General features: G+C 37.9%; 1 protein-coding gene across 1 annotated transcript in view; it reads left to right on the top strand.

Annotated features, from left to right (window-relative positions):
* TENM3 (teneurin transmembrane protein 3) overlaps positions 1 to 25,376 on the top strand; it is a 363,886-nt gene that overhangs the window by 241,328 nt on the left and 97,182 nt on the right. The window contains exons 7-8 of the mRNA XM_074866418.1: positions 3,035 to 3,273; positions 22,656 to 22,778. Coding sequence (XP_074722519.1) covers positions 3,035 to 3,273; positions 22,656 to 22,778 — 362 coding nt within the window. The remainder of the gene's footprint in view (positions 1 to 3,034; positions 3,274 to 22,655; positions 22,779 to 25,376) is intronic.

Below are 25,376 nucleotides of genomic sequence, written 5' to 3'. Positions count from 1 at the left end.
GGCCAGCAGGACTAGGGAAGTGATCATCCCCCAGTACTCAGCACTGGTGAGGCTGCAGCTTGAACACTGTGTTTGATTTTGGGCCCCTCACTAGAGGGAAGACATTGAGGTGCTGGAGTGTGTCCAAAGAGCAACAAGGCTGGTGAAGGGTCTAGAGCACAAGTCTCATGAGGAGCAGCTGAGGGAACTGGGGTTTTGTAGTCTGGAGAAAAGAAGGCTGAGGGGAGACCTTACTGCCACCTGAAGGGAGGTTGTAGCGAGGTGGGTGTTGGTCTCTTTTCCCAAGTAGCAACTGATAGGACAAGAGGTAATGGCCTCAAGTTGTGCCAGGGGAGGTTTAGATTGGCTATTAGGAAAAATTTCTTCACCAGAAGGGTTATCAAGCATTGGAACAGGCTGCTTAGGGAAGTGGTGGAGTCACCATCCCTGGAGGTGTTTAAAAGACATGTAGATGTGATGCTTAGGGACATGGTTTAGTGGTGGACTTTGCAGTTTTAGGTTAATGGCTGGACTTGATGATCTTAAAGGTCTTTTCCAACCTAAATAATTTATGATTCACATATAAAAGTTACAGTTTTCTTTCATTGTCTTGATGCCCGAGGTGGACTGTCAGAGCCATGACAGCTCACACCACCACAGATAGGCAGCCATCTCCTGAGTTTATCTATGGGATTAACTCCTCAAAGGCTTTGAGAATATAGATTACAGTCTCTAGTAGGCTGTGCTGTACCAAACGCAACATCTCAGCTCTCGCTTTCTTGGGGAAAAAAAAAAACCAAAAAGCAAAAGAACAGAGGCTGTTTTGTTGCATTATTTGGTTAAAGCTTAGAGTATATGGAGTTCCATTCAAGTGCTCATATAATGCCAGTTTCCATTCTAAGTCTGTTGAGGTGAACAGGAGCTGAGCAGGAGGATGTGAAAATTGCAGGTTGGTCAGGCAGCTTCTTGTTTTTGACATGAAAGCTGATGTTTAGGAGGAGTATTATTATGTCTACTGTATGGCTTTCCTTCAGTCTTCCAAAACAGTACACATTGCACACAGAGAGGGAAACAGCCACCTTTGTGTTTGGCATTTTCTTGAGATCTATGTAAACATTGTTTGTGAAATATATCTGGACATAGCATTTACCATATGTAGCCAGAAATGAAAGAGCAGTAAAGGTCAAGTGGATAAGACACTTCATCAGGACTTAATGAATCTACATGCTTCTGTGAGTCTGTAAAATTAAAGTAATAGTGTTTTAAGGTGTAAAACATTTTTTACATAGGGCTAGTTATTATTATTTTGGTGTTTGCTACATAGAAAATGTCACAGCTTTTGATGAAGTACCTTCTTAGGATTTAAAGCAACGGGGCTTTGTCTTTTGAAATCGTTGGTAATCCTCTGAGCTCAGAAGGAAAGAAAAATTGGGATGTGCATTGGCAGATCTAGTGCGTATCCTTCTGTTGTTACTGCCAGCAAGTTTAATATTGTTCAAAATGAAGTAACCTATGAGGCATATTTCATGGGATCATGTTTGTAATGCAGATATTTTCAAGGAGAGGGCTTATGCCAAGATGTTCTAGTTCATCTGTTAACCTCCCATAGCAAAATCACCTGCAAATAACAAACCTTGTTTATCAACTGCTGGTATTTTTCTCAGGCTGCAGTGGGGAAAATTAATTTCTAGTGTCTCTACAGCACATTTCTGATGAAGCTGCTATACCTGTATGGGTTGGTCCATTACTATGCAAGGATCCAAGCACGGGTCCTGGAGGATGAAAGTCCCATCAGCTGAGAAGCAGTCCACAGTGCCACATGGTGTAACTAGAGGGCTTTCCCCTCCACAGCTAGCTCATTTGGTGCTAGAGCCTCTGACCCATAATGTATAGGTGGCATGCAGTAGGCAAACACAGGGTAGTCATGCACTTGGTTTCAGGAGGACCTGGGTATCAGCAATTCATGTGTGTCTCTTACCTATTAAAAAATGCAAGCACCTCTCTAGTTCTGTTTAGCTGTTCGTGCGCTTGGTAAGTTCAGAATTCTCCATGGTGTACTTTCTTACCATTTTTAGCTATAACGTATTCACTTTGCAAAGTCCAATTAGGTAAGGCCAAGCCTTACACTACAGAGTTGCCAACATAACAAATTGGTGGAAAAACCCCTGGTGCAAAGATCTTGGTTTGACTGAGGTTTTGTTGTTTGTAGAGTTGTATACATGCATCAGGAGAAAAACTCCAGGTAGTATATGCTGTACTTAGAGGCTCTTCCAAAATAATTATACTTGCATGAACTAAAATTAAAGGATTCTACTGTCAACAGGCTCAGGGAATAGTATTTCTTTTAGAAATTTTAACTGAAAAAAATTGAAGTTTGCTGCTAACTCACAGAGTGTGTCTTAACTTCAGCTTTGCTTTGCATTCCTGTTGCTGGCTGTGGTTCTCTTTCAGCACTTACTAAATATATTTCTTTAGAGTACTTCCCAAGCTGTAACTAGCTGCTGTTTCCATAATCAGATCTTGTTACGTGCAAGGAGGTATGAGTTAGTGAACTGAATATTTAGGACACAAAAAAATCTTTTAACTGACTAATTTTGGCAAAGTTGCCAAAAGTGTGTATCTGAGAGAATGCTGTTTTCTTTGTAGTCAACCCAGGAAAGCTGTGATAAGTGGCCTATAGTCACATTGCTCATTATTGACTTTTTAATGGAGTTCACTGTAGTCTGTAGCAGAAGCCAACAAAAATAAACAGCACCAGAAAGCCTGTCCCTACTTGTCAGATAAACTCTGAGACACCTCCTCCCTACTATACTGTATCTTGGATAGTTCTGTTCCAATGTGTTAGTAATGTTTTGGGGGAGTTCCGTCTTTTCTTAAAGAGGAAGTGTATTTTTTTATGTGCAAGTGTCATGACAAATATTGCTTCTGTGGCCCTTTGTAGATTGGATGTTGTTAGCTAATTGAAAAATAGGCAACATTAAACAAAAGACATATGACTGCCTGTGCTCCACCTTTATTTACTTTTATACTTTACTATACCCTCTTTCTTCCACAGGCATTTCCTATTCAAAACAGGAACAGGGACCACACCGCTGTTCAGTACCGCGACGCCAGGGTACACAATGGCATCCGGCTCTGTTTATTCCCCTCCTACTCGGCCACTACCTAGGAACACTCTATCCAGAAGTGCTTTTAAATTCAAGAAGTCTTCGAAGTACTGTAGCTGGAAATGTACTGCACTCTGTGCTGTAGGGGTCTCAGTGCTGCTGGCAATACTGCTGTCCTACTTTATAGGTGAGTCCCATTCTTTATAATTATCACCATGAACAGGGATGTCTTATGGATTGTATAGGGACTGTGACACACTAACCTTTAACTAGCAAAGTTCTTGGTGACAGTAAAAACCACAACAATGATTTAATTACAAAGTCCCAATTGATTAGAGGAAATAGAAAATTTGAATATTTTGCAAGCATTCTGCAGCATGATAGTGGGTGGATTAACTTCAAAGAAGTATTTGAACTGCAATTAAGCTATGTGGTGTCTAGTTCTTGTAAAAGTATGTGTAATACATAGGCTGTAAAAATTCTCTAATGTGAATATAACTTGCAGCATATCCATGGAACTCTTTTCCTCTCATTTTGCATGAAATATAACTAATACAGCATCTAGGAATGCTGTCACTTTTTTCATCATTATGTATGTATGCACATGTTGGTGTATAGAGCTAGAGCAGAAGTCTAATACAGACTTCTGATTGCCAGATAGGGAAAATAATTGTCCAAAAGGACAACGTGCAGAGAAGATGGAGACTTCTTCCTCTCTTGTGGGTTGTTTATTTTTAATTATTCTCTCTTTTCTCTGTTTGTTTGTTAAATTCCATTTCCCAGTCTTTATTTTATTTTTACTTCTTCATCTCTTTAATGATTTAATTTCATAAATGTTGGCTATAAATATTATATAATTTGAGGTTTAGGCAGTTAACGGGGGCAGTGCTTGTCTATGAGAAAATTGGCATTGGCTTTAATAAGGGAACAGAAAGGCTCTTCTTGTGCTTGTAACTTTTCCAGCGGCATTGTCCAAATTACAGATCTTTTCACCTCTGAGTCCATAAATGGCCTTCAAAGACTTTTACCTGATTTTTTTAATTAGAAATTTAAGTCACCACAGTTATGGAAATATAAGTGTAAGGGTCTGTTTTTGATATTGATTGCATTCAGATTCAGAGTCTTTAAGAAGAGGAGAGTCAATCTTTACTTCCTCTTCTTAAAATCAGTGTGAATTAATAATATAGCCTAGAAGGCTTTATGATCCTTAAATCTTCATTGCCTTTGTTGAAACAGGCTTGCTACATTTCAATCCAAGGCACAGCGTAAACTCTATAAAGCCTTTGAAGTTGTTCTTACCGGGCTGAAGCTCCTGTGAACAATGCAAAAAAACTGGGTCCTGAGTAGCTGGAGAAATTCCTCTCTGCCAAAGAGGCAAAGCAGAGCCCCCCTGAACTCTCTTGGCACCTCAGCTGCCAGCCCCAAAGAGCAAAAGGCATGTATGCAAATATAGGGCTTGGCACTGCTGTCCAGCTGTGCTGTCCATTGGATTTGTGGTTATTTCGTGTGAATGTGCACAGGAGTATGAAAGTGTGGTTTGGAGTTAAGCTCTGACACTACATCTTTTTTTAAAGTGGGATTGAAATAATCCCATTTATAAAACAAATTAATTGCACTCAGTCTCCATAATATTGCCTCATAAGTCATCAGAAGCAAACATCTGCTACTAAATAAATACATAAATACAAAAGAAGGAATCCAGTATGAATTACCACTGTCAAGAACTAGAAAAAGCAGCCGTACAGATAGTAAAATATTGAAGACCTGATTCTGAGCTGAGCTCTACACTTTGCTAGCCCTGAAGAGCCAGATTACTTATGAATCTGAGGGGCACAGGAAGATAGCTGTACCGGATTATTTCTCCCACAGGCACATTAAGAAATACAAGCATGTCTAATGCGCCTCTATTCCTGTATTCGGGAAAAAGAGCCGAGCTTTCCAGTGAGTGAGAGCTTTCAGCTCCACACATCATTTATTCACATACCCTGTAAAAAAAAAAAATATAGCTGTACAACATTTCATGGGCACTCGCCAGCTCACATCCTTGCTGAAATAAACAATGCACAAGGGTCTTCCTCTACCCATAGTCAATAGGGAGCTCTTTGCCTACTGGTGATATTACACATATTTCAGCTAACTCAGCAATCTAAATGTAAAATCCAGCACTCAGGGACGCTCTCTAGAGAACTTCGGGTCCATAAAACCTTGAATGGATTACACTCATTCATATATGTGGTTTTTTTCTATCTCTACAGATGTAATATCAGAAATACTCTCCATTTAATAGGCCATCCAAGTATAAATCAGTGGAAATCATTAATCTAAGATGGAAACAGTCTTTCATCTTGGTTAACCTTTTCATAACAGGTGTGAAAGGGAAATGACTGACTAAGAAATTGGTCGTAACATAAAAAGATGGGAAGGACTGCGGTATTGTGTGACCTCTGGCATCCTGTGACATGCCTCTAACACAGTGGTCTGGCTTGTCTGCTGAGGCTTACAGCAGCTGAGGTGGCGTGTCACATTTGTAAAGCCTGTTTGAGACATGTTTTGAACTTCACAGAGAGACATTGCCACAAGCGTGAAAATGCTACAGCCCTTGCTGCAAAATATGCCAGTACACGTTGATAAGGAACGTAGTGTGGCTGATGTCCGCTGTGTGACTGTGGCAGCTGCAGACTGAAGAACTAATAGGACCACTCACCCGGTGAACGGTGATGTAACCAGGCCCTTCTCAGAAAGGCAGAGAGATGAATGTGGCATGCCCAGGCTTATTTTAGTTGCAGTGGATACAGGGTAGAGAAAGTGACTTCAGATCCTGCTGCCTCTGCTCAGGCAACATAAGGCAGAAGAGACAATTTGCTAGACTTCATGTCTGCCTTTGCAGAACTGCTCAGTCAATTACTGCTCCATCAATTAGCCCAGCCAGAGGAAGGAGCTACATCGAGAGTCTGGTCTGTCTTGCACTTCTTCCATCACTCTGACAGGAAAGACTCCTACATTTACAAAGTCTACAAAGAGGAGATGAGAGCAGAGGGTGTCAGCATGGGTAGAGACCAGAGCAAACACTGCATTGTGAGGCCACTGAGTGCAATCCTGGTGGTCACAAGGAATTGAAAATGTTATTTCAGTCTAAAGGAAAGAAAGTCTCACTTCCAGCCTCCCCGAATAGTCTTGCTTTTCTAGACCTTGTTGTGTCTCTCCACTATTTTACAATGTAGAAAAATGTTTAAGTTTACCATTCCTGTGAATGAGACCTCCTAATTTTTAGAGAAAATAGGAGTTGTGGGAAATGTTGGTCCTTTGTTAGATGCTTCATCCACTGTTAAATCATTGAGAAACAAGGAGTTAAGCAACAGAAACATGCAAATGCTGAACGAAAAGATAGAGCAGCAACATGTAGAGGAGTGGAATTAAAAAATAGCTCCAGTTTAGAGTAGAGGATTCAAAGAAAAGTTCCCTGAAATAATGAGTTAAAAAGATGGGGAATAAAGAATATAAACTGCCTCATTTGGGGATAAAGATTACACTGGAATTTCTTCGAGCTGCCCATTTGCTTAACTGCTTTCCGTAATCAGGTTTGCAACCGAGGAAGAAAATGACCAATTTTTTTCCAACATGAACATTTTAGAATCTTTTTCCCTGTTTGGAAGACTAGGAAGAGCAGTATTAAATTTAAGCCATGAAAGAGTAAGAAATATGAAGTTGCCTTAGTTTGACCTCTCTCTATATACACATTAATAGTTTTACCCAAACTCTGTACAGGGAGTCTGTGTGAGAGCCAGAAATAGAGTCCAGCTTTACAATGTGCAAGACAAAACAGAACTCTGTCCTTTGTCTCTCCATGGCTTACTGCCTCATTCAGCATCCATCATTTGCAGTGAACGAATGAAGGGAAAGTTTTGTAGAGCAACTCCTAGGTCAAACATGGACATCAAATCAAAGTTTCATATGTAGCCTCCATCCTTCATTTTTACCTTTTGGGATATTCTCTCTGTGTTTTTTTCTAACAGAAAAATTCACTGTGCAATTATAGAGAACTACATCAGTCAGGAGGAGTTGTTTCTAATACGTTGTTGCACAGCACAGACTCTGACCAGCCATATTAACAGACTGATTGGTACTGTACTAATTATTTCTTCTTTAGTGTGGATTCAACAGCTGGATGAAATTAATAAGAATTTGGGAACATCAGGGCCCCTCTTTCTTCCCTAGGAATTGCTCTGACAGTTGATTCTTCATTGCCAGTGGCCCTATCTTGGCATTGTCGAAGTCAATAAAACAAGTTAGTGCCATTTTCACTGTGCATGGAACTGGAGAGGTGAACAGTGATCTCACTCAGTGCTGGAATGACACAATACCAGATTCAGTCAAATAAGCTTGAAGAGCTGTATGCTGAAAGATTGCATGCATGTCATGAATGTTGTCTTATGTCTACTAAATAGGTTTCTACGAACACAGAACAATCTTTGAATACACAGTGACACCTGACCTATTCAGTCAAGCCTCTGCTGTCCTGACTTCTTCACAACAATCTGTCATACTTCCAAGTCTGTTGAGAATTTTACCTTCTGTGTACCTTGGGATTGGTCATTTTATTAGCCTTAGCTCTGCGGCCGATGGTCAAGACAAGAATATACACCAGCCAGCTATTCTTTGTGATAAAGCAAATATTTAAATATCAGTGATAACAGAAGGACATCTCTTCTGTAGGAAAAAAAAGAGAAAGAGGAATTTTATTTAATTAAAAAGGCCACAGGACTACTTTTATCACTACTGCTTACTGTGAACAGTTAAGCAAATCCATTTTGAACAGAAAAGAAAGCTAATATTTAGACTTAACTGAAACATTGTCTGGGAAAACATATCTTTTAGTTTATATTTCATTCTGTGAGAAACAGTAGAAAAACTGCTGTTCTGTTGTGACACAGAGATGACCATACAGTCATAACACAAATTACAAATGAAATGTGAATGGAAAAGAGATACCAGATTTGAAAGCCGTGTTTGATAATTACGGATAATTCCTATTTTCCACACTTGTATAAAAATAGATACATTGTGCTTATTCTGTGGTTATTACATTGTGCATTCATGCTTTTTGTCCATCTGAAAATGTTACTGTTTTATCATCATCTCAAGATACTTAAAGTAAGCTGAAAATTTACATGCCAATAGATTTCTAATAATGGACAACTATCTTCAGAGTTATCTCAAAAACTTATTGACAATAATAACAGAGCAACTTCAGATAAGAGGTTTTAAGGTAGAAAGAGAAGAAGGAGGCTGCCAGGAAAAATGGCAAACAGGTTTCATCATTAGAGGAGACTGGCACAGAAGGATGCAGGGTGTGAAAATTACATTTTAGGGTCAATTAAATATCCTGCAGGCGAGTTTTATGTAATCCTTAAAAATTAGAAAATTGTCTGTTTCTGCTGACTGAGGTTAACTTTCCATGTCTCCAGTGCTGTTTCCAAGCTTGTTGTCTTTGGTTCTCCCATATTATTCAGGATTTAGTGTGACAGCTGCTGGCATTCACATCTATTCCCAGATTGCAGAGGACCAAATGCCTTTCTTGTTGGACTCAGTAGCAGAAGTCATAGTAGGGCAGAACCACCCTCCACAAAACTAATGGACTTAAAGCTGTGAAATTATGGAACTGAATTTTTGTGACTAAAACAATGACTGAATATACCTGTAATCAAACCGAATCAATTTTACTTTATCAATAAAGAACAATATAATATTTCTTTCTGATTGCAATGCCAAGTTAACATTATTCTGCTGTTTGTAAAGCTCAATTACTGCCAAGAATGAGGAAAACAACTTAATTAAAAATGCCATTTAAATGGAATTTTTATTATAATACCCAGCATAGGTATTGTAATTAGCAGGCATGAGGGAGCATATAGTTTAGTTGCCATTAATCACCTTTCACTATGTGTTTATAGAAACTGTTTTTCTCTTTGACCTACATTTAATTTTGAGTATTGTAATGCTATTGTCACTGAGAGTTTCATCAAGAACTTTTGGTTTTGCACATTCTCTCCCCATTTCTGCCTGCTTCCCTAGGTTGTGCTGGGACCTTAGCTATGACTGGAGCCTCACTGAGGTGTGTGAGTTGGAAATACATTCCCTGTCTGCAGATACATGGCAGATTTTTACAGTTTGCCAGGTTTATGCTCTCACCCCGTTTCACTTTCCATCAAATTGGAAGCATTGAAGTAGACTAATACATTTATATTTCTGATTCTTAAAAAAAAAAAAAAAAAAAAAAAAAACCAAAAAAACCCAAAAAAAACCTCCCCAAAAGAAACCCCCAAAAAACAAACAAAAAAAACCCCAAAACAAAACAAAAAACCAAACACCAAATATTTTGTCTTTCCTCTTGGTCTGCTGTCATCATTTGAAGAAAATCCTCTGAGATTTTACAGTTTTCCAAATCCATATATCACAATGTATTCAAACTACCATCTGAAAATCTACAGCAGGGAAACTTCTCTTCTATGAATCTTTCTGAGAAAGCATATCAGCTATCTAAGCACAGTTTTTTAGTGTTGTCTGATTGCACCAAGCACTTAGGAGAACCACATCAATGTCTCATGTTCTTGCTCAGTGTGTGCCTGTATCTGGGGCTGTGAAGGCAGCCACCATCTCCAGCACTACAGAAAGTACATTGCTCCTTGCAAAGCTGTAGGCAATTTCTCATTTTAACAATACATATGGGACTTTTAGGGAAGGCTGAAGGAAGGCAACAGCAGTGTTCCCTGTCATCCTTTCTTTTCCCAAACTAAAGGTTTCCGGTATCAGTTCAAGCTTGGTGAGAGTTGGAAGTGGCTACCTCTCAAGAGTAAGAAGCTGTGGATTAGGTACATGGTGATGTCTTGCTTCTGTCCAGAATGAACATTTCCGGGTCTTGATCAGTTCCAAATGTCATGGGCAGCCAGAAGCTGGTTGCCTCTGATGGCAACACCCCAGCTCTGCTCTGCTGTCTGTTAAAATCTGTTTGCCTGTTGTTTTAGACATCAGTGACACATGTTGCTCTTCTCTGACAGAAGAGCAGGTATGTGGTCTAACTACAAGGCAGGACCAAAGGGTGTGTAGTCTCTTCAGCTGGACCTTCAGTGTGTGGTCATATACCTGGTGAATGCAATACAGCACAATTATTTAGCAGGTAGAAGCCACGTCCTGAAATTTCTCAAGGATTTTAGCATCCTGAATGGACCTTAGGAAAGTCCTCGAAGTTTGAAGTACCAGTGTCCTAGTTCCGTTTCATCACTTAATAATCTTTAAAAACAGAACTCTAAAAGCCGGATAATTGCTATTTGTAGGCCATGTCTTACTAACATTGGTTCAGGCAACTCCTTTCAGTCATTTCTGCATGTGCTTTGTAAATCATAGTATTCAGATACACATGTGACTGCCCACACTGTTTTTATGCTTTCACATGAAGCTTAATATTACAGCTAGTACTTCCATGGCTTTCTGCATTGCAGAGATTTTCAGCTATGTCTAACATGAGATAAATTCATTTTCCCTAGTATCCCATAGCTATGACTTTCAGATATCTGTATGAGTTTCATACAATGTTTACAGCATTGCTGATGAGCTCATTGTGCCTCTTTAGTGTGGAAATATTTTGTAAACAATAATGTAATTTCTTATGTTTATCTTTCTTTCAAAACTGGGAGAGAGAGAATGACTAGTCAGAAAATGAAGTTATACTTCACCACCTTATTGGGCTGAATTGGGCTGAAAGTGTTTTTAACATCTTTCATTGAAATAGTACAAAATCTAAACATGTTGAACATCTATGTCTTGAAGCATGAACATTAAATGTACTTTCTTGTCTCTTGCAAGAATACCTTTATGGATAATGCCTTTAGTTGATGTTTTTTAAGTTAAGATCTTGTTACTGTGTTTCAGACTAAGTGCAAAGCATAATATTTACTATTTCAGGAGTGCACAGTATTAATATTTGATTGGTGTTGTGGATGTCACATGCTATTATTGTTAGTGGCACCGAGAGTAAAACATTCATTGAGAAGGATAATCCTCACACAGAAGGATTTAGGAACATATAATTGGCAGTCAGGAGGTTAAAAGAGACTTGACAAGATTTCAAGGGATTAAAAAAGTTAATCTGTCAAGGAGCATACCCACCTCTGCTCTGAAAAAGGCTTGTATTCTAATTAAGATTTATCACAAGGTTTTTGGCAATAGTCTTGTCACCCTTCCACTTTTGCTCAGTGGAGCAAATTGAAACCCAGTAATCCTGGCAATATAGCAGGTGTAGTAATAAACTGCAAGATGACATGATGTCATTGTCCATAGGTCCCACACTGTGTGATTCTGCCATCATACTGTGATGCAATATGATGAGTTTTCAAAATCTGGATGGTGTTTCCAGGAATACTGAAATCTCTTGCAAGCAGGTTATGTAGAGGTGTGGGCTGTTCTACTCTCCTCCTATAATCTTTTGGCAGACCCCCAAGTAGTAGCAATTTTTCAATCTAATAAGAAATTAAGTTAAATTACACCAGCTACTTTTTTTTTTTATAAATAGCAAGCTTTGAGTAATCCAGAGATGTAGTTCCTATTTTTATCAATGCAGGTAAACATATAGTATGTTTTAGTAGTATGTAAGCAAATGTATGCTTATGTTTAAGAGATTTTGCAAAGCAGAGATGTGATTACTCAAGTTGTTGCGGACATAGGATTACAGTCTCCTCTTCTTTGCTGGTAGTTTCCATTCATTTCTAACTCGTGTGTGTGAAGAAAGAAGCCAGCCCTTAGAGATGTGCTATCTGCTGTGATATGTGAATTATAATACATGTACTAAAACTGGTAGTTTTGTGCATAAATTGCATCTTTCCTGTAAATTGGAGTCTTTTCGTGAATCTTTTCTATGAAGAGAACTGCTTTGTCTCTTTTTGAATGCCTTAAAAAAATCATGCTGTTAAAAATGTCTGATTTAGATGAGATTTTGGTAAATCTCTCCATATACAAGCACATTAGAATAAAAAGGTCAAGTACATGTGTCCAAACTTGCTTTGAGCAATATCATTTGATGCTACATTTATGATTGAGATTGCAAGAACACATGGGTTTTATATAGGTGTAATTACCCCACTGCAGTGATTAATTATGGATGAAGGTTAGGTGTCCTCTGAAGTACACCGGAATCTTTAAGTACGAGATCCTTCATTTTCACATTGATGCCATTTCAGACAATTTCATTCACAAAAACAACAAAAAAATGCTGTCTCTTAGGAATAGCCACCTATAACAGCATTTGTAGTTTTACAATCCAGGAAAAACAAAAATGCTACAACTGTTTAGATGTGGATGTTCGCATTTGAAATGCTTAATTTTCCTCAATAATAAAACCAATCAAACAAAAGGAGAGTGGTTTTGCCAACATTTGCTGAAAGAGGATCACACAAAAGCATCTCTCTTAATAACTCTATAGAAGGAGTAATATAGGAGGGGGTTAGATATTATAAATGAGTGTCAGCCATTTGGAAAATTAGCTAGCTCCAGAAACCTTTAAGTAAAGAAACAGGTATCTTTCCTCTGTTTTTTATTGAAAAATACTTCTAAGTTACTGTTACTATAGTACAAGACAAGTATTATTTTTATTTCAGTAATACACCTTGAAAACTCTCAAACAGCAGCCATCTGCTTAGAATTAACACCCTTTGCTAACCACTGGTTTATGTGAGTTTCACAGGGTGTAACACAATAACTGGGTACAGTAAATTTATCTTCACTTGTGAAAGCTCCGAACTCATCTGTTGTTTCATCTTCTCTTTCATCTTTGAAACACCAAGTTTCACACCAGTTTTTATTGAGACATTTCTGCTGGACAGTGGGTCCTCATTTGACTCGCTCCAAATGTTTTCACACTGCCAAGGAATAGTTCTTTATGTTTTCAACTTATTTGCCAGGTTTTTTGTCCCCAGAAGCTTCTTTTCTGTCTCTCTCCTGTTAGTTATCTCAAGTAGAGGTAATGATACTGAGGTATCCACATGTTTGAAAATCCTTCTTGTTATTTCAATTCATATTGAGCCAAAAGAAGAGGATTATTTTGAAACATGTCCTTATTACTGATCCAATATCTTTTCAGACAGTAAAAGGAGTAGTTGGTTTTCTTCATCAGTTTTATAAGTGACTGCTGCTTTAGTGCTGACTGCCTATTCTTAATATTACCTGTAAGATTTTACAGTTCAGTGTCATGGCTGATTTTATTGTAATGGGAAAAAAATCAATGTGAAACTGTAATCCTAACTTGTTTTTCCCAAGGCTTACATAACTTTTAAACAGCACAAAGTGGCTTACAGACTGGCTTGCAAGCAACAAATCACTGGCTTTACAAACAATTAGCAGTAAGATTGTCTTTATGTTATAGGTTCCTTTCATAAATCGTATATGATAAATTATTATTAGCAGTATTTTTCATGTACCTACAGTATATCTTTGTTCACAGGAATAGTTTCATAAAAGCCACATCTCACTTCAGCAAGGCCTCTGGAGGAACATGGTGTGTTATACCAATGCACATAAAACGCATTAATGACTATATAAGAAAGGATGCTCCATCTAGTAGCCAGTCCCTCCTGAGTGTCTCTGGCCCAGACACACAGCTGCTTAGGCAGTCGTGATTCCTGGTGATGTAGTGAGGAACTGTGTCCCTGTGAGGAACTGAGCTAAAACAGAGTGTGGTGGAGAGGTTTCAGTAGGGGGATGACTGCAGTCACTGAGCTGACTTAAACCTTGGTTTTTTGAACCACAGATTTGCACAAGATTGTTTACTTACGCAGATAACTAATGGCTTACAAGTTTATATTGGAGGTGTTGAGGCAAGGTAGAGTTGTGTAAAAAGGCCTCTTTGGTGGTGAACTCAGTATATCCATTCTGTTTTTAAATATGGATTTAAGTGGTAATTCTGTGGTTTTACAAGCTGATCTGCATGTAGTGATTGGTTTATACATCTACATAATTGCACAGTTCAGGTAGGTGAGTGGTAATTATCATGGATAGATCTAAATCATCGTGAAGAAGTTTTGTAAAGAGGTTATAGGTTATTTTGTTTTGGCCTCAATCACATACCTTTGATCTACAAGTGGACCACTGTAATCGTGATATCATGAAGCCTAACAAACAGCAAAGGATTAGAAAACCTATATATTGACTTCCACGTTCAATCAACTTCCATATGATCTCAGCAGGAAATTCAAAACAAAAGCTAATTTATGGAAAAATATGTAGTTCTAATCACAGTTTAGCTCCATGGGGTTCCAAATAACACACTACAATCTCTACATGCAGATGCTTTCATCTTACATTCCAGATTTGGTGACATTCCAAAAGTTCTTATCAAACTTTATTATCATCGTTTATTAAAGCTTATTACATTTCTCCTTATTGCATGTTTGCTGTAATATTCTGTCATTCTTAATATGGAATAAAAAAGCTTTGATCTTTTTCAGCCTGTCATGGGATGGAAATATGCAACACAAGTGTTTCACTATATACTATAAAATCCCAGCTCGGTGTGTCCTTTGAACATCACATTAATTGGCCCCTGATTCTTGTTCCTTTGGTTCTTAAATCTTTTCATCGGACTGCATTTCTCTATGCCATCAACATGCAAATAGGTTATGCATGATCATATAGTGCCATTTCATTATGATGATATTCCCTCAAGAGATTTGTGGGGTTTTGTTGGGTTTGGGAGGTTTTTTTCTAATAAATAAGGCTTTTGAACTATATAAATGGTTGGGCCCATTCATTGATGCTCTTGCCTAAGACAGATGTTTCCAATGACTTTTGAGACATTACATTGGCATTGCTTTTCTTAACACTTTATGAGGGCTGCGATCTAAAGGATGTCGCCCTGAGCAAGACTTCTGTTGCAGTTGTGGAAAAAAACTAAAATAGATAAGCACAAACCTGAGCCTCAGCTGTTTTCCAGAAAGCAAGTTTAAGGGAGGAAAGAGAAGGAGTTAAAGATTGAGAAGGAAGAGAGTAAAGAAATGCCTGAAGGAATACAGAGGAGTAATTATCCTGCAGTCTTAACCCAGTCTTGAAAAGCATAAATCAGGGGAATTTTTTTTTCCTCCCCCACAATACTTGACAACAAAATCATTGATTATGACTTTATTAGATAGAAACCCAAAATTTATGGAATGTTTTTCATGCCTTTGTATGAACTAAAAGAGATAAAACAACCCTCATCTCAAAGGCGTCAGCTATCTAATATGCACTTCCCCATCATTTCTGTACCTGTAATGATTTTTCACCATCTTGTTAACTGTGAACAACATTATCTGAAAAAAAATAAACTATGTTCAGGAGAAAGCCCAGGATAATACTAAAGACTATTTAGGTAATACTGAAGACTATTACATAACGGGGAATGTTCAGTGATCATCAGAATAAATGGACAAATCTGAAATAAGACATAAGAGATAAATCTTATTTAAATAAGAGGCTACTGAATAATGATCTTTGTTTCTGTTTTAAGAAATCTGGATTCTCCCTTAAGCTTTGAATGTGCCTCACATAGTGCTGTTGACAGAATTAGACCATTGTTATATAAAAGTCCCTGGCTTGACAACTAAAATGAAACATCAAGCCATAAAAGTTTTCAGAGGAATAAACGTTCCATTTTTCGGTGAAGGTAGTAAAAATAGTTACACCGAGACTACCACACATCTTCCTTAACAGTTCAAACGCAACAATACTTTGAAATGGCATGTAATTGTCTTTGATTAGTGGTCAAAGAAAGTAAGTTTATCCACAGTAGATAGCTGATATATCTTTGTTGCTATTTTTTTTCTCAGAAATTTTTTGTGATGTGCTTTGCTAATTCTTTCTTAAAAGGTTCCAAGAAAAAATGAGGAATAGAGTATAAAGGTTGGATTTTTTTTACAGGTGAAACAGTAAAATCAATGGACCCATTCAACAGTTCAGGATTAAAGAAAACTTTTTCAGTTACTGTATTGATCTTGATAGGTATCACTAAGTTTTTCATATAATGCTATATTGAAATGGCTTACATTCAGAATACAGGTTCAGAAACGTTTATATTGTGCTCCTGGTGACTAACCTTTTGAACATGCTCAAAAGCATGTACTTTTAAGTTATTTTAAATTTAGAAATAACAGGCTTTTTGTTGATTTGAGAAAAAAAGTAATAAATAAAGAATTTATCTTTGTAACTTTTAATTCACTTTATTTAAAATTTTAATTAACTTTTTAATTCACTGTTTGATCTGCAGCAACATCCAAGGCATCCTATTATCTTAGAAAAAAGCAAATGAATGCAAATCACTGACAGTTGATTTGCACATCTTCTGGTCCACTCCAGGTCCTTCAGAATAAAATGGGTTTAGATTCTAATTATATTGCAAGAAAAATATATGGGAGATAATTTTAAAAACCACTTCAATGTTCAAATATTTCATTTGAAAATGTATTGCCAACGGGGAGATGAACTAGAAGATAATCCTTCAACAAGATTGAGCAATAATTGCAATTTGCTTAGTTTAAATTATAATCTTTTTGCATTGCTTTAAATATAAATGATATTCACTTTTCCTTATGTGCAAGTGTACATATATATTATTCTATTAATTCTAGGGAAGCAATTTTGTAAATCATGGTTTGAAAGCACCAGCACCTAGAAATAAAAAGCTGTAGCAGTCCTGGAAGATCAGTTCAGTATCTTAGCAAGAAGCTCATCTTCAAGCACAGTTTCATGAATAATAAGACTTGATTACCATACCTTGTAAAACACATGGGAGAAAGGAAGGAGGGTCGCCAACATCATTCAGTTCCTCTTGCCAACTTTCCCCACACTGTCGAGTTCTTTATATTTATAGAACATACGCCATAGGCCTTATCTCCAGAGGTCTTGGGGAGATGCTTGTTACTTAGAGATAGCTGGTGGTTTTTTCTGCTGCTAGTGTTAATTTTTCATCTGTCGTTATTCTAGGAAGAGCTGGAGGAACATGAGAAGTCCATTTCCCAATTCAGGCAACTCTGTTGCTGCTTCTTTCTACTTAGAAGAATCCTCCTATCTGTGAATTCTTGTTTCCCTGAAATGCACTGTGTCACTTTTAGAATTTTTTCACTGCAAAAAGCAAGTTTACCAAATTCAGAATGGAAGCTGTTGAACTACTGGCATTTCTGACCAGTACTTCAGAGACTTCAGACTCAAACTTTGGTTACCTCTCCAGTTACTGTAGGGCTACTTCTGTGAATAAAGCCTCTGCTTATATGCATATGGGTTTGCTTGTTCATCCTTATCACCTGCATCTTTAATGCTTCCACTTGCACAGCTCGTAGGGTATTTGCTACACCCTTTGTTTTTCATGTGAGCCTATTTATCATTTACAGTACTTTAAAAAAAGATGTGGTCGATCCTGGTGAGTTAGGATAGACACCCTTAAATTTTGACCAGAACAATAAATAAGTTGCTCTGTTTTTTACTGCATATTGCTACTCTTTCCTACAAAGAAAAAAATACTCTTTCTTTCTGATAACAGTCATAAAGCCCAGCATTGTATGTCTATTCACATCTGTGTCCAAACTTTGTTTTCTGTTCAGAACTACATCTTGGATACTGGAGGATGCTAACACCTGTCTAATTTCTTTATCAACTAGCTGTCCCTATTCTCTTACCATTCAAGTATATGAGGAGGCAAAAAAAAAAAACACCCAGACAAGCCCAGTTTTTGCTAAATGGAGAAACAGCTACATTGTTTTTCTGTTACAGTTCTTTTTTGTGCCTCTCATAACTTTGGCAGAAGAGAGCTTTGAGCTAGTGAACAAGGCAGTGAAGGGGAAGCCCTCCCCGGCTGAATGCAGCAGGTAGTTGTCAGCTCTCTCAGTTCTAGTTTTGCTACGTAGTTACATAAATTATCCATCTCTGTTACCACCTACTAATAAAGGGACTGATTTCTTTTTGGCTTGCTGAAGAAAGTCTTGAAGATGGTTTTGAAGTGGTAATACAGTGTGTTTGCTCAAGAACAAGTTCCTTGTAAAGAGAATGTATAAAGCACAGCAATACTAGCTTGAGAAAGGAGGTGCGAGACAAATGGGCTGGCAACTTTAAAAGAATGAAAGGACCCGATAGCAGCAACTTCTTCCTGAAGCAGATTACTATAAAATGTTTATATATATAGTGTAAACTAGTCATAATATTTTTTCAAGTGTTTGCTGTGAAATGTATTCTTAGTTGCTATTTTAATTATTCAGTGGAAATGAAGGCCTTGTAGACTGGTTACAAACCAAAATAACTAGACCTCAGTTACAGAGTGAAAGGTAAGATCAACCAAGCTTGAAAAAGCAGTTTAAGGTTGTTCAGAAACCCTTCAGTGAACTGTGTGTTGACAGATGGTAAGATTACCTGATAGCCTGTAACAAATGATAGCTTTTTTGTGTTAACATCAATGCTACTGTAGGTATAAATGCGCTCCTTTATCTGAGCTCCAAATCTTTTGAATATCCCAGTCCATTTGACATGTTCTGCTTTTCAGAAATATAAAGGGGGATGGGTTAAAAGCACAACTGTTAGTTTGGTTACTGTTTGTATGTTTGAGATCTGTTCTGAAGAATTCAGCCGTATCCACCAGCACCACCTAGACACGGGTGCTGTGTTCATGCCAAGAGCATCATGGATCCTAGAGGACTTCCTCCTCTCTGATACCAGTCCTTCCCACTCTATTAGAGGGAATGAAGTCCTCACCATTTAAACTATCACCACACTCTAAAGGCCAGCCATAATGCTGGTAATTTGGCCAGCAGCAGTACAAATACCACCATAAACAACTCTGTCAGTCCCAGCGTAAAATGCTATCATAAGTCCAGCAAGCGAAGAAGATCTGTTGGTAGCTAAAGATTATTTTGCAGAATAGAGATGGGGACTTAAGCAGCAGAATAGGCAGAGGATATAATAATCTGTTTCTCTTCTTAAAAAGTCATCCTGTTCCATGATAGGAGCAATCATCACAGTCTTGATACAAGCAAAAGGAGGCTTTTGTTAGGGTTTGTGGTCACGTTTGGAATTGTGACGACCCATCTTTTCTCCCATCCCCTGAGGGTTCATCCATGCTTGCAGCTGTGGGCTATTTGGATTCAGTTGTTGTGGTCCATGACCACAACCATCACAAGCTGCATGCCTTCTGGTTAGAGGCATCTGGCATCTGACAAGTCCTTGCTGCCATCAAAGATATGCCAGTATTGAAAGTTGTTCTAGTGTTAGTACCCTCATAGATTGGGCAGACTCAGAACTAGTTACTCTAGGAAGGGTCTCTTGTCTTCATTGTCATTGTCTAACACCAAATAAGTGCAAATTGAATGGGAATAAACCAGACCTGACAGGCAGTATCTAATCCAAAAATCAAGAAAGTGCTTTACATTAGATTTGGGACTAAAATAGCAGCTAAGAGTAGAGAAGTATATTTTGCTTTATATGTTTTTGCTTTAATTTTGCTTCATACATCAAATTCTTTATAGAAGGAAGTAAACCTACCATTTCTCTGAACATAATAGAAACAGAGAGGAGGATTGAACTCTTACATCCCCCTCCCAAAGGTGGAGGAAAGTCCTCACCCTTTCCTAGACCTGAGGAAATTAAACAAACATATACACCACTGCAGTCTGCCTGCATCATTCCCCCTGTGGAAATTCAGAGCTAGTTCATAACATTTGACTTGAAGGTGTCAGACCCCCAGCTGAGGCATGCTCTCAGTGTGTGGTTACCAGTACCAGGTGCTGCTTATCATACTTATGGGGGCATCAAGAATTTTTAACAGGTGCCTCACTGTCCTTATAACACTGATAAGGACTTAAGGTTTGCTTTTATAAAGATGGCTGGCTGTGAAGAGACCAATCTTAATTGACAAAATAGTGCCTAAATTTGTCTTATTTAGTCAATTTACCCATGTTCTTAAAGTTTCCCATTTCTAAAGAAATTGTGCCTTGTATTTTGATCCTGTGTCAACAAGCCTAATTCTTTCATGTTCTCATATGTTTGTAGTGAAAGGAGAATTTGCTAAATTCCACAGTGCTGTCTCAGAGAGATTACATAGTTGAATTATTTAGCATATTAGTACACACTGTAAGTTTTGGGTTGTCATTGGAGTTGTCAAGCAACATTTTGGTCTGCTTCAAAAATCTGATATTCACAATCCGTGAAACAGCTGCATGTATCCTTCTGTTCATTTTTATTAGATGTTTACTGAACTTGGTGCTAGTTCAGTGTCAAAGTTGAGAGAGCAATAGTATTTTTGAGGGATACAGCTACTACTCACCATCTTTGACAGTGAACTACAGTAGGACTCACATCAGTACAAACACAAAGAAAAGGTAATTGTCACTTACCTTGTAGTAACTATGGTTCTTTGAGAAGTAATCAATATAGATCCCACAGTCCTTGCCTTTCAAGACTTCAAATTCCAGCTGTTTTGAATTATGAGGGAATGGCTAGAAGGTCATGTTGGAGCTTCCCCTTCTGATCTCCCAGCGGAGCATGAAGAGTCACAGGGCAGGTACACGGCACCAGCATACAGAGCTGTTAATGATGTTCTAAGCTCAAGTGTTTGGAAGGGATGCGCTTCTAGAGTTACAAAATGAATGTTGCTTTCTTTTTTTCTCCTGCAGAGTATTAAAAGTAATAAGAAGCCAGCAAAGTTAGGAAAGGTGATTTAGACCTCCAGACCAAAGACAAGAAATGTACTGGGTTTGAATCATGAAATATTTAGCTATTTGCAGTCTTTCATTGCTGCCAGTGAAGTGAACTAGTATAACAGATAGTAGAGTTTGACCCTAGGGATTTTGATGAAATATATTAAAACAGATACAATCATCAGATAATTAATACATAAATAAGAATTTCAGCTGAGGTAGGGCCAAAATAATAATGGCTAATTCTAGTGATGTGCCAAAAATGGTGGTGGTTGGATTTATGGTTTAACAGGAGATGAGAGGGGGAAAAAAGAAATAAGGTTTTAGGGTCAAGGAACATTCTACATTATCAGGCTTTGACAGGCAATTTAAGGTCTGAGAAAGAAGAGTAATAGTAGAGTTGGAGACTTGGAACAAAGAGATATGTCATCTATAGTGAGGATTTCAGTCTTTGAAGCATTCAGTAATAGGTCTTTGGTTGTATTCTGGTTTTTTGTTTTGTTGAGGGTAAGGGGGAGGGTTTAAGGCAAAGACCTCACAGAGAGGGTCTTAATTCTGTAGGTTTTGGTGTCTGCCTGACTAAACTTCCACTGGTGCCCATTTGTCTTAAGTAAGGGTTGCCATGGTCAATACAGAGAGGTTGAAATATCAGAGATGAAACCAAAAGGGATGAAGAATTGTCGTTTGGATAGACACAATGAATAAATTAATAACATCAACTACTATAGCAGTGATCTGTTTCAGAGACAGGAGCAGCAGAATCAACAAGATACAGTGAATTATCGTCCTTATATTTTGCACTAATAATTAAAATAGATTATTACAGATTTTTTTTCCAGTGCATTTGTATTCCCCAGTAGCACCGAAAGACTATTCCAGCTTTGGAGATAACGGCTGTTGTGGAATGAGCAAACCCATGTTATAGCAAACACAAATCAGAGTAATTACAATAGAATTAATTTTGGTGGTGTCATAGAGTCATTGGAAGAGAAGGAAATACACTATAGACAGCAGGAAATTGCATGTTATGTGTATCACGGTATAGCATTAAGGTGATTTTTTTTTTTCCCGTATTTTTGCTCTAAAAATTTAGATGGGGGGTTCATTAATCCCTGGTGATAGCAAGGTTCCTTAAGTAGTTCCCCCTAACACCATGGAAGGTTGACTTAGCTTAGCTAAACTTTTTAACATGGAATCACCTTTCTAATAAATGTGGTTGTGGGGAATTAGTAGTTCAGAAACCTAGCTTATGCATTATCATTATCAGAGCAAAGTGCCCCAGTGTCTCCAGCTCTGCTAACGGTCTTGACTTGTTCTGTAGACTAGCGTGGGGAATGGGCACATAACTGGAGGTTGCACAGGGTGTTGGTGACAGCATAAAAAGGAGTGTCCGTGTCTTAGGTTAGCCCTGCAACACCCACAGCACCCTCCTTCCTCTCCTCTTGTGTGGTTTGTTTTCCCTTTCTGGCTAACCAGAACAGATCCATCTGCTGGTGAAATCATTTATTTTAGTAGGTCATTTAGGAACTCACTTAAATGATTTATCTCTTCAGAAGAATCAAAAATGAAAAAAGGACATAATTACTGTCTATTCTTTTGAACATTGATTTGGGACCAGTAAAAGACTCAGAAATAAGGCTGGTGAGCTTTCTGTCAACTGTGTTCACCGAAAGCACTGTATCATTAAAGGACAGTGGTAGTAATTGCTTAGTGCCATTGCTAAGTTGAACTATTAGTCTGTGAATGCTTGTTCCTGTAATTTAATTTTTTAATGTATGAGTTGCTATTCCACTGCGTAGCGTGGAAAGCCATTATTTGTGCAATTTGTCATTGTGGTTAAGAGCATCAAATAACCTGTATCCTTTACCACCAGCAATGCATCTGTTTGGCCTCAACTGGCAGTTGCAGCAAACTGAAAATGATACGTTTGAGAATGGAAAAGTGAATTCTGATACTGTGCCAACACATCCTGTAACAGTACCTGCTGCAGAAAATGGTAAGTGAAAAAGGCACCAATTTCTGTCCTTTTGGAGCATTTCCTTTCTTTGTGTCTTACTTACATTGCCAGACTTTAACACTTTTCCTTCAAAACTCTGTATATTTAATGGAAATACAGAGCATTTGTAAGTAATAGTAATTTTAAATGGATATGTAGATTAAACAGGAGTTGTATTTCAATTGAGAAGAGCACACTGTTCCTCCTACCTAGCATGTGAAGGGAGTGATGGATCCTGGGTGATAATGTTGATCTTACTAGGAAAGCTGGCTGTCAACCAAAATTCCTCATGGGAATTTCCATGTAATATTTGATGAGGATAGCAAAGCTTTCATCACATCCAGAGAAGCAGAACCTCTGCTCACTCTAAAATCTGTGATAATGTAATGATTGTTGTAGTGTTCTCAGAGGTAGCAGGATGGTGCTGAGGCTGGCTCAGACCATCCTGCCTGAGGGGCTGGGGTGGCCAAGGTCTTGTGCTGCAGAAATCGCCACAACAAAGTCAGGGAGCCCAGGGTGACAGGATACACTATTTCATAAGGGGGACCTGATACCAAGATTCAATCTTTGGGAGTCCCAACAATCTCTGAATATTTTCAGACAAAAGCGTTGTCAGTGACAGGGAGGACATAATCTCTTTTTCTGAAGACTTGGCACCACAAAAGGCACTTCAGGGAGGTTTTGCATGTTTTTGAAACTTCTCTCTTAGCTGTGTTTAGAAGGCAACTCATGATCAAGGAGCTTCCTATGGCATGATGACCTCGCCATGGAATGGTTTGTGGTTTTCTCTACAGATGATGATGGGGTTTTTTTAATTTCTCTCTGAAATTTAATAGGTCATGTATAATATGTTCATTTGTTTTCTCAAAGTCTCTAGCATGTGATACTGAGTCTGAATCATCCAACCAATATATAAAGTAAGAAAAAAAACCCAAACAAAACTTTATTAATTTTGTTGTAGGAGCTTTTAAAATACAAACCACATAAAGAGATTATTTTTTATCGACCTTTTTCCATGTTGCCCTTTAAGATTCTCAAAACATTTAAGAGCTTGTGCACTTTTGGCTAACAGAGGCTTTAAAATCAATAGGTTTTGAATGGAAAACTTGATTTAAATGGTTGATGAATGCGGCGTTTGCTTCATTACACAAAAATCCATTTTCCCTTTCACGAGGTAGAGCTGACCTCCTTACCACCAAGGAGGAGGAAGCCTCTGCCAGCAGTTGACATCTTGAAAATTTTTCAAGTTATCACAGCTCCAAGTTATAGAAAAGATATAGCTCAGTTCATTCTTTTTGTCATCTTTGTAAGCATAAGAAATTTCTCCAGTAGGAGTTTTTCTTTTTTCATTTCCTTTACCCTACTGCCTTTTTCTTGAACTTAGATATTCATTATCTCTTTCTGTGTTCTTACTTGTTGTGAAGGTACTGTATGGTTAATGAATATTGATGCTGCAGTGACAGCTCATCATCCCACTGTCTTCTGCTGTCAGTAGCCAATATATTTTTTTGTATAAAGTATATACATGTTTTTGTAAATATTTTATAAATTGTTCTTTTTCACTTGATCGTGTTTAATTTTTTTTACAAATTAAAATCTGTTATACTTTGCCTCAAAAATAAAAGGAAATAACAAGTATATCAAATCCGATTTTCCTTCCTTATGCCCCTAAATACTGTACAAGAGAACAGGGTTAATTCCATCCACTGTTAAAATGCTGTCCTCTGCAGAATATGGTAAGTGGTCATTTATCAGCATACATCAACACTAAACAACAGACAGACCAGAGAATACACATTTTAAACCACAAAAAGAAGGTTAAGCAGAAGGAAAAGTGTGATGACTAGATGTGAAATTTAAGGGGGGGGGGGGCCCTGTGCTATCCCTGTGCTATCCTACTTATTACTGAAAGCTGTAAGGAAGAATCAATAAAGCCTTGATTTGGATACTTGACAGCTGAACAACTTTCAGTATTGCCCCTCTTTAGTCCCCTGGTAATATCCCAATACTCTGATTTAGATGGGAGAAATTCCCAGTGTTCTATGGGCCAGGCATTTTCCTTGACTCTCATCTAAACTTTGGATAATCCTGTGCCTGCTTTGGTCAGAAAATCATAGTTCACTGTGTCCTAAATCCCGAGTATTCATTTGCAAATTCAGGAGTACAGGTACTTTGTGGATGAATTAGCGAAGTTTAAACTTGAAAATGCAGCCTTATGACCTCTGAAGAAAAATCAGCTGTGGTTTACCTAGAAGCAGTTAGTCATAAATTGACAGTAAAAGCATGTTAAATCGTCCTTAAATGCAAATCGTTTGTTAAGTGAAGCTTGCATCTCTGAACAAGCCTTTTCCAAAGGTTTTTTGTTTGTTTCTTTTGTGAATTTTTTTTTTCCTCTCGCAGTGCTTCTCTCTATGTGAATGGTAAACTGCTGGCAGCATGTCACCTGCTTATCTAGACAGGCATGATTGGGGCTGCATAAGGTGGCACAAGAATGTGCATCTTCTGTGGATATGATTAATTTTATAGGCCATTTCAGTTCTCCAAAGTAATTTGTAAGCCATGCTTAATCAAATACAAACATTTACTTGAGTTGCATTA

Source organism: Strix uralensis, chromosome 4 (genome assembly GCF_047716275.1).
Source record: "Strix uralensis isolate ZFMK-TIS-50842 chromosome 4, bStrUra1, whole genome shotgun sequence".
Taxonomy (NCBI): domain Eukaryota; kingdom Metazoa; phylum Chordata; class Aves; order Strigiformes; family Strigidae; genus Strix; species Strix uralensis.
Note: the sequence above shows the minus strand (reverse complement) of the source record. Positions and strands in the feature narration are given on the sequence as shown.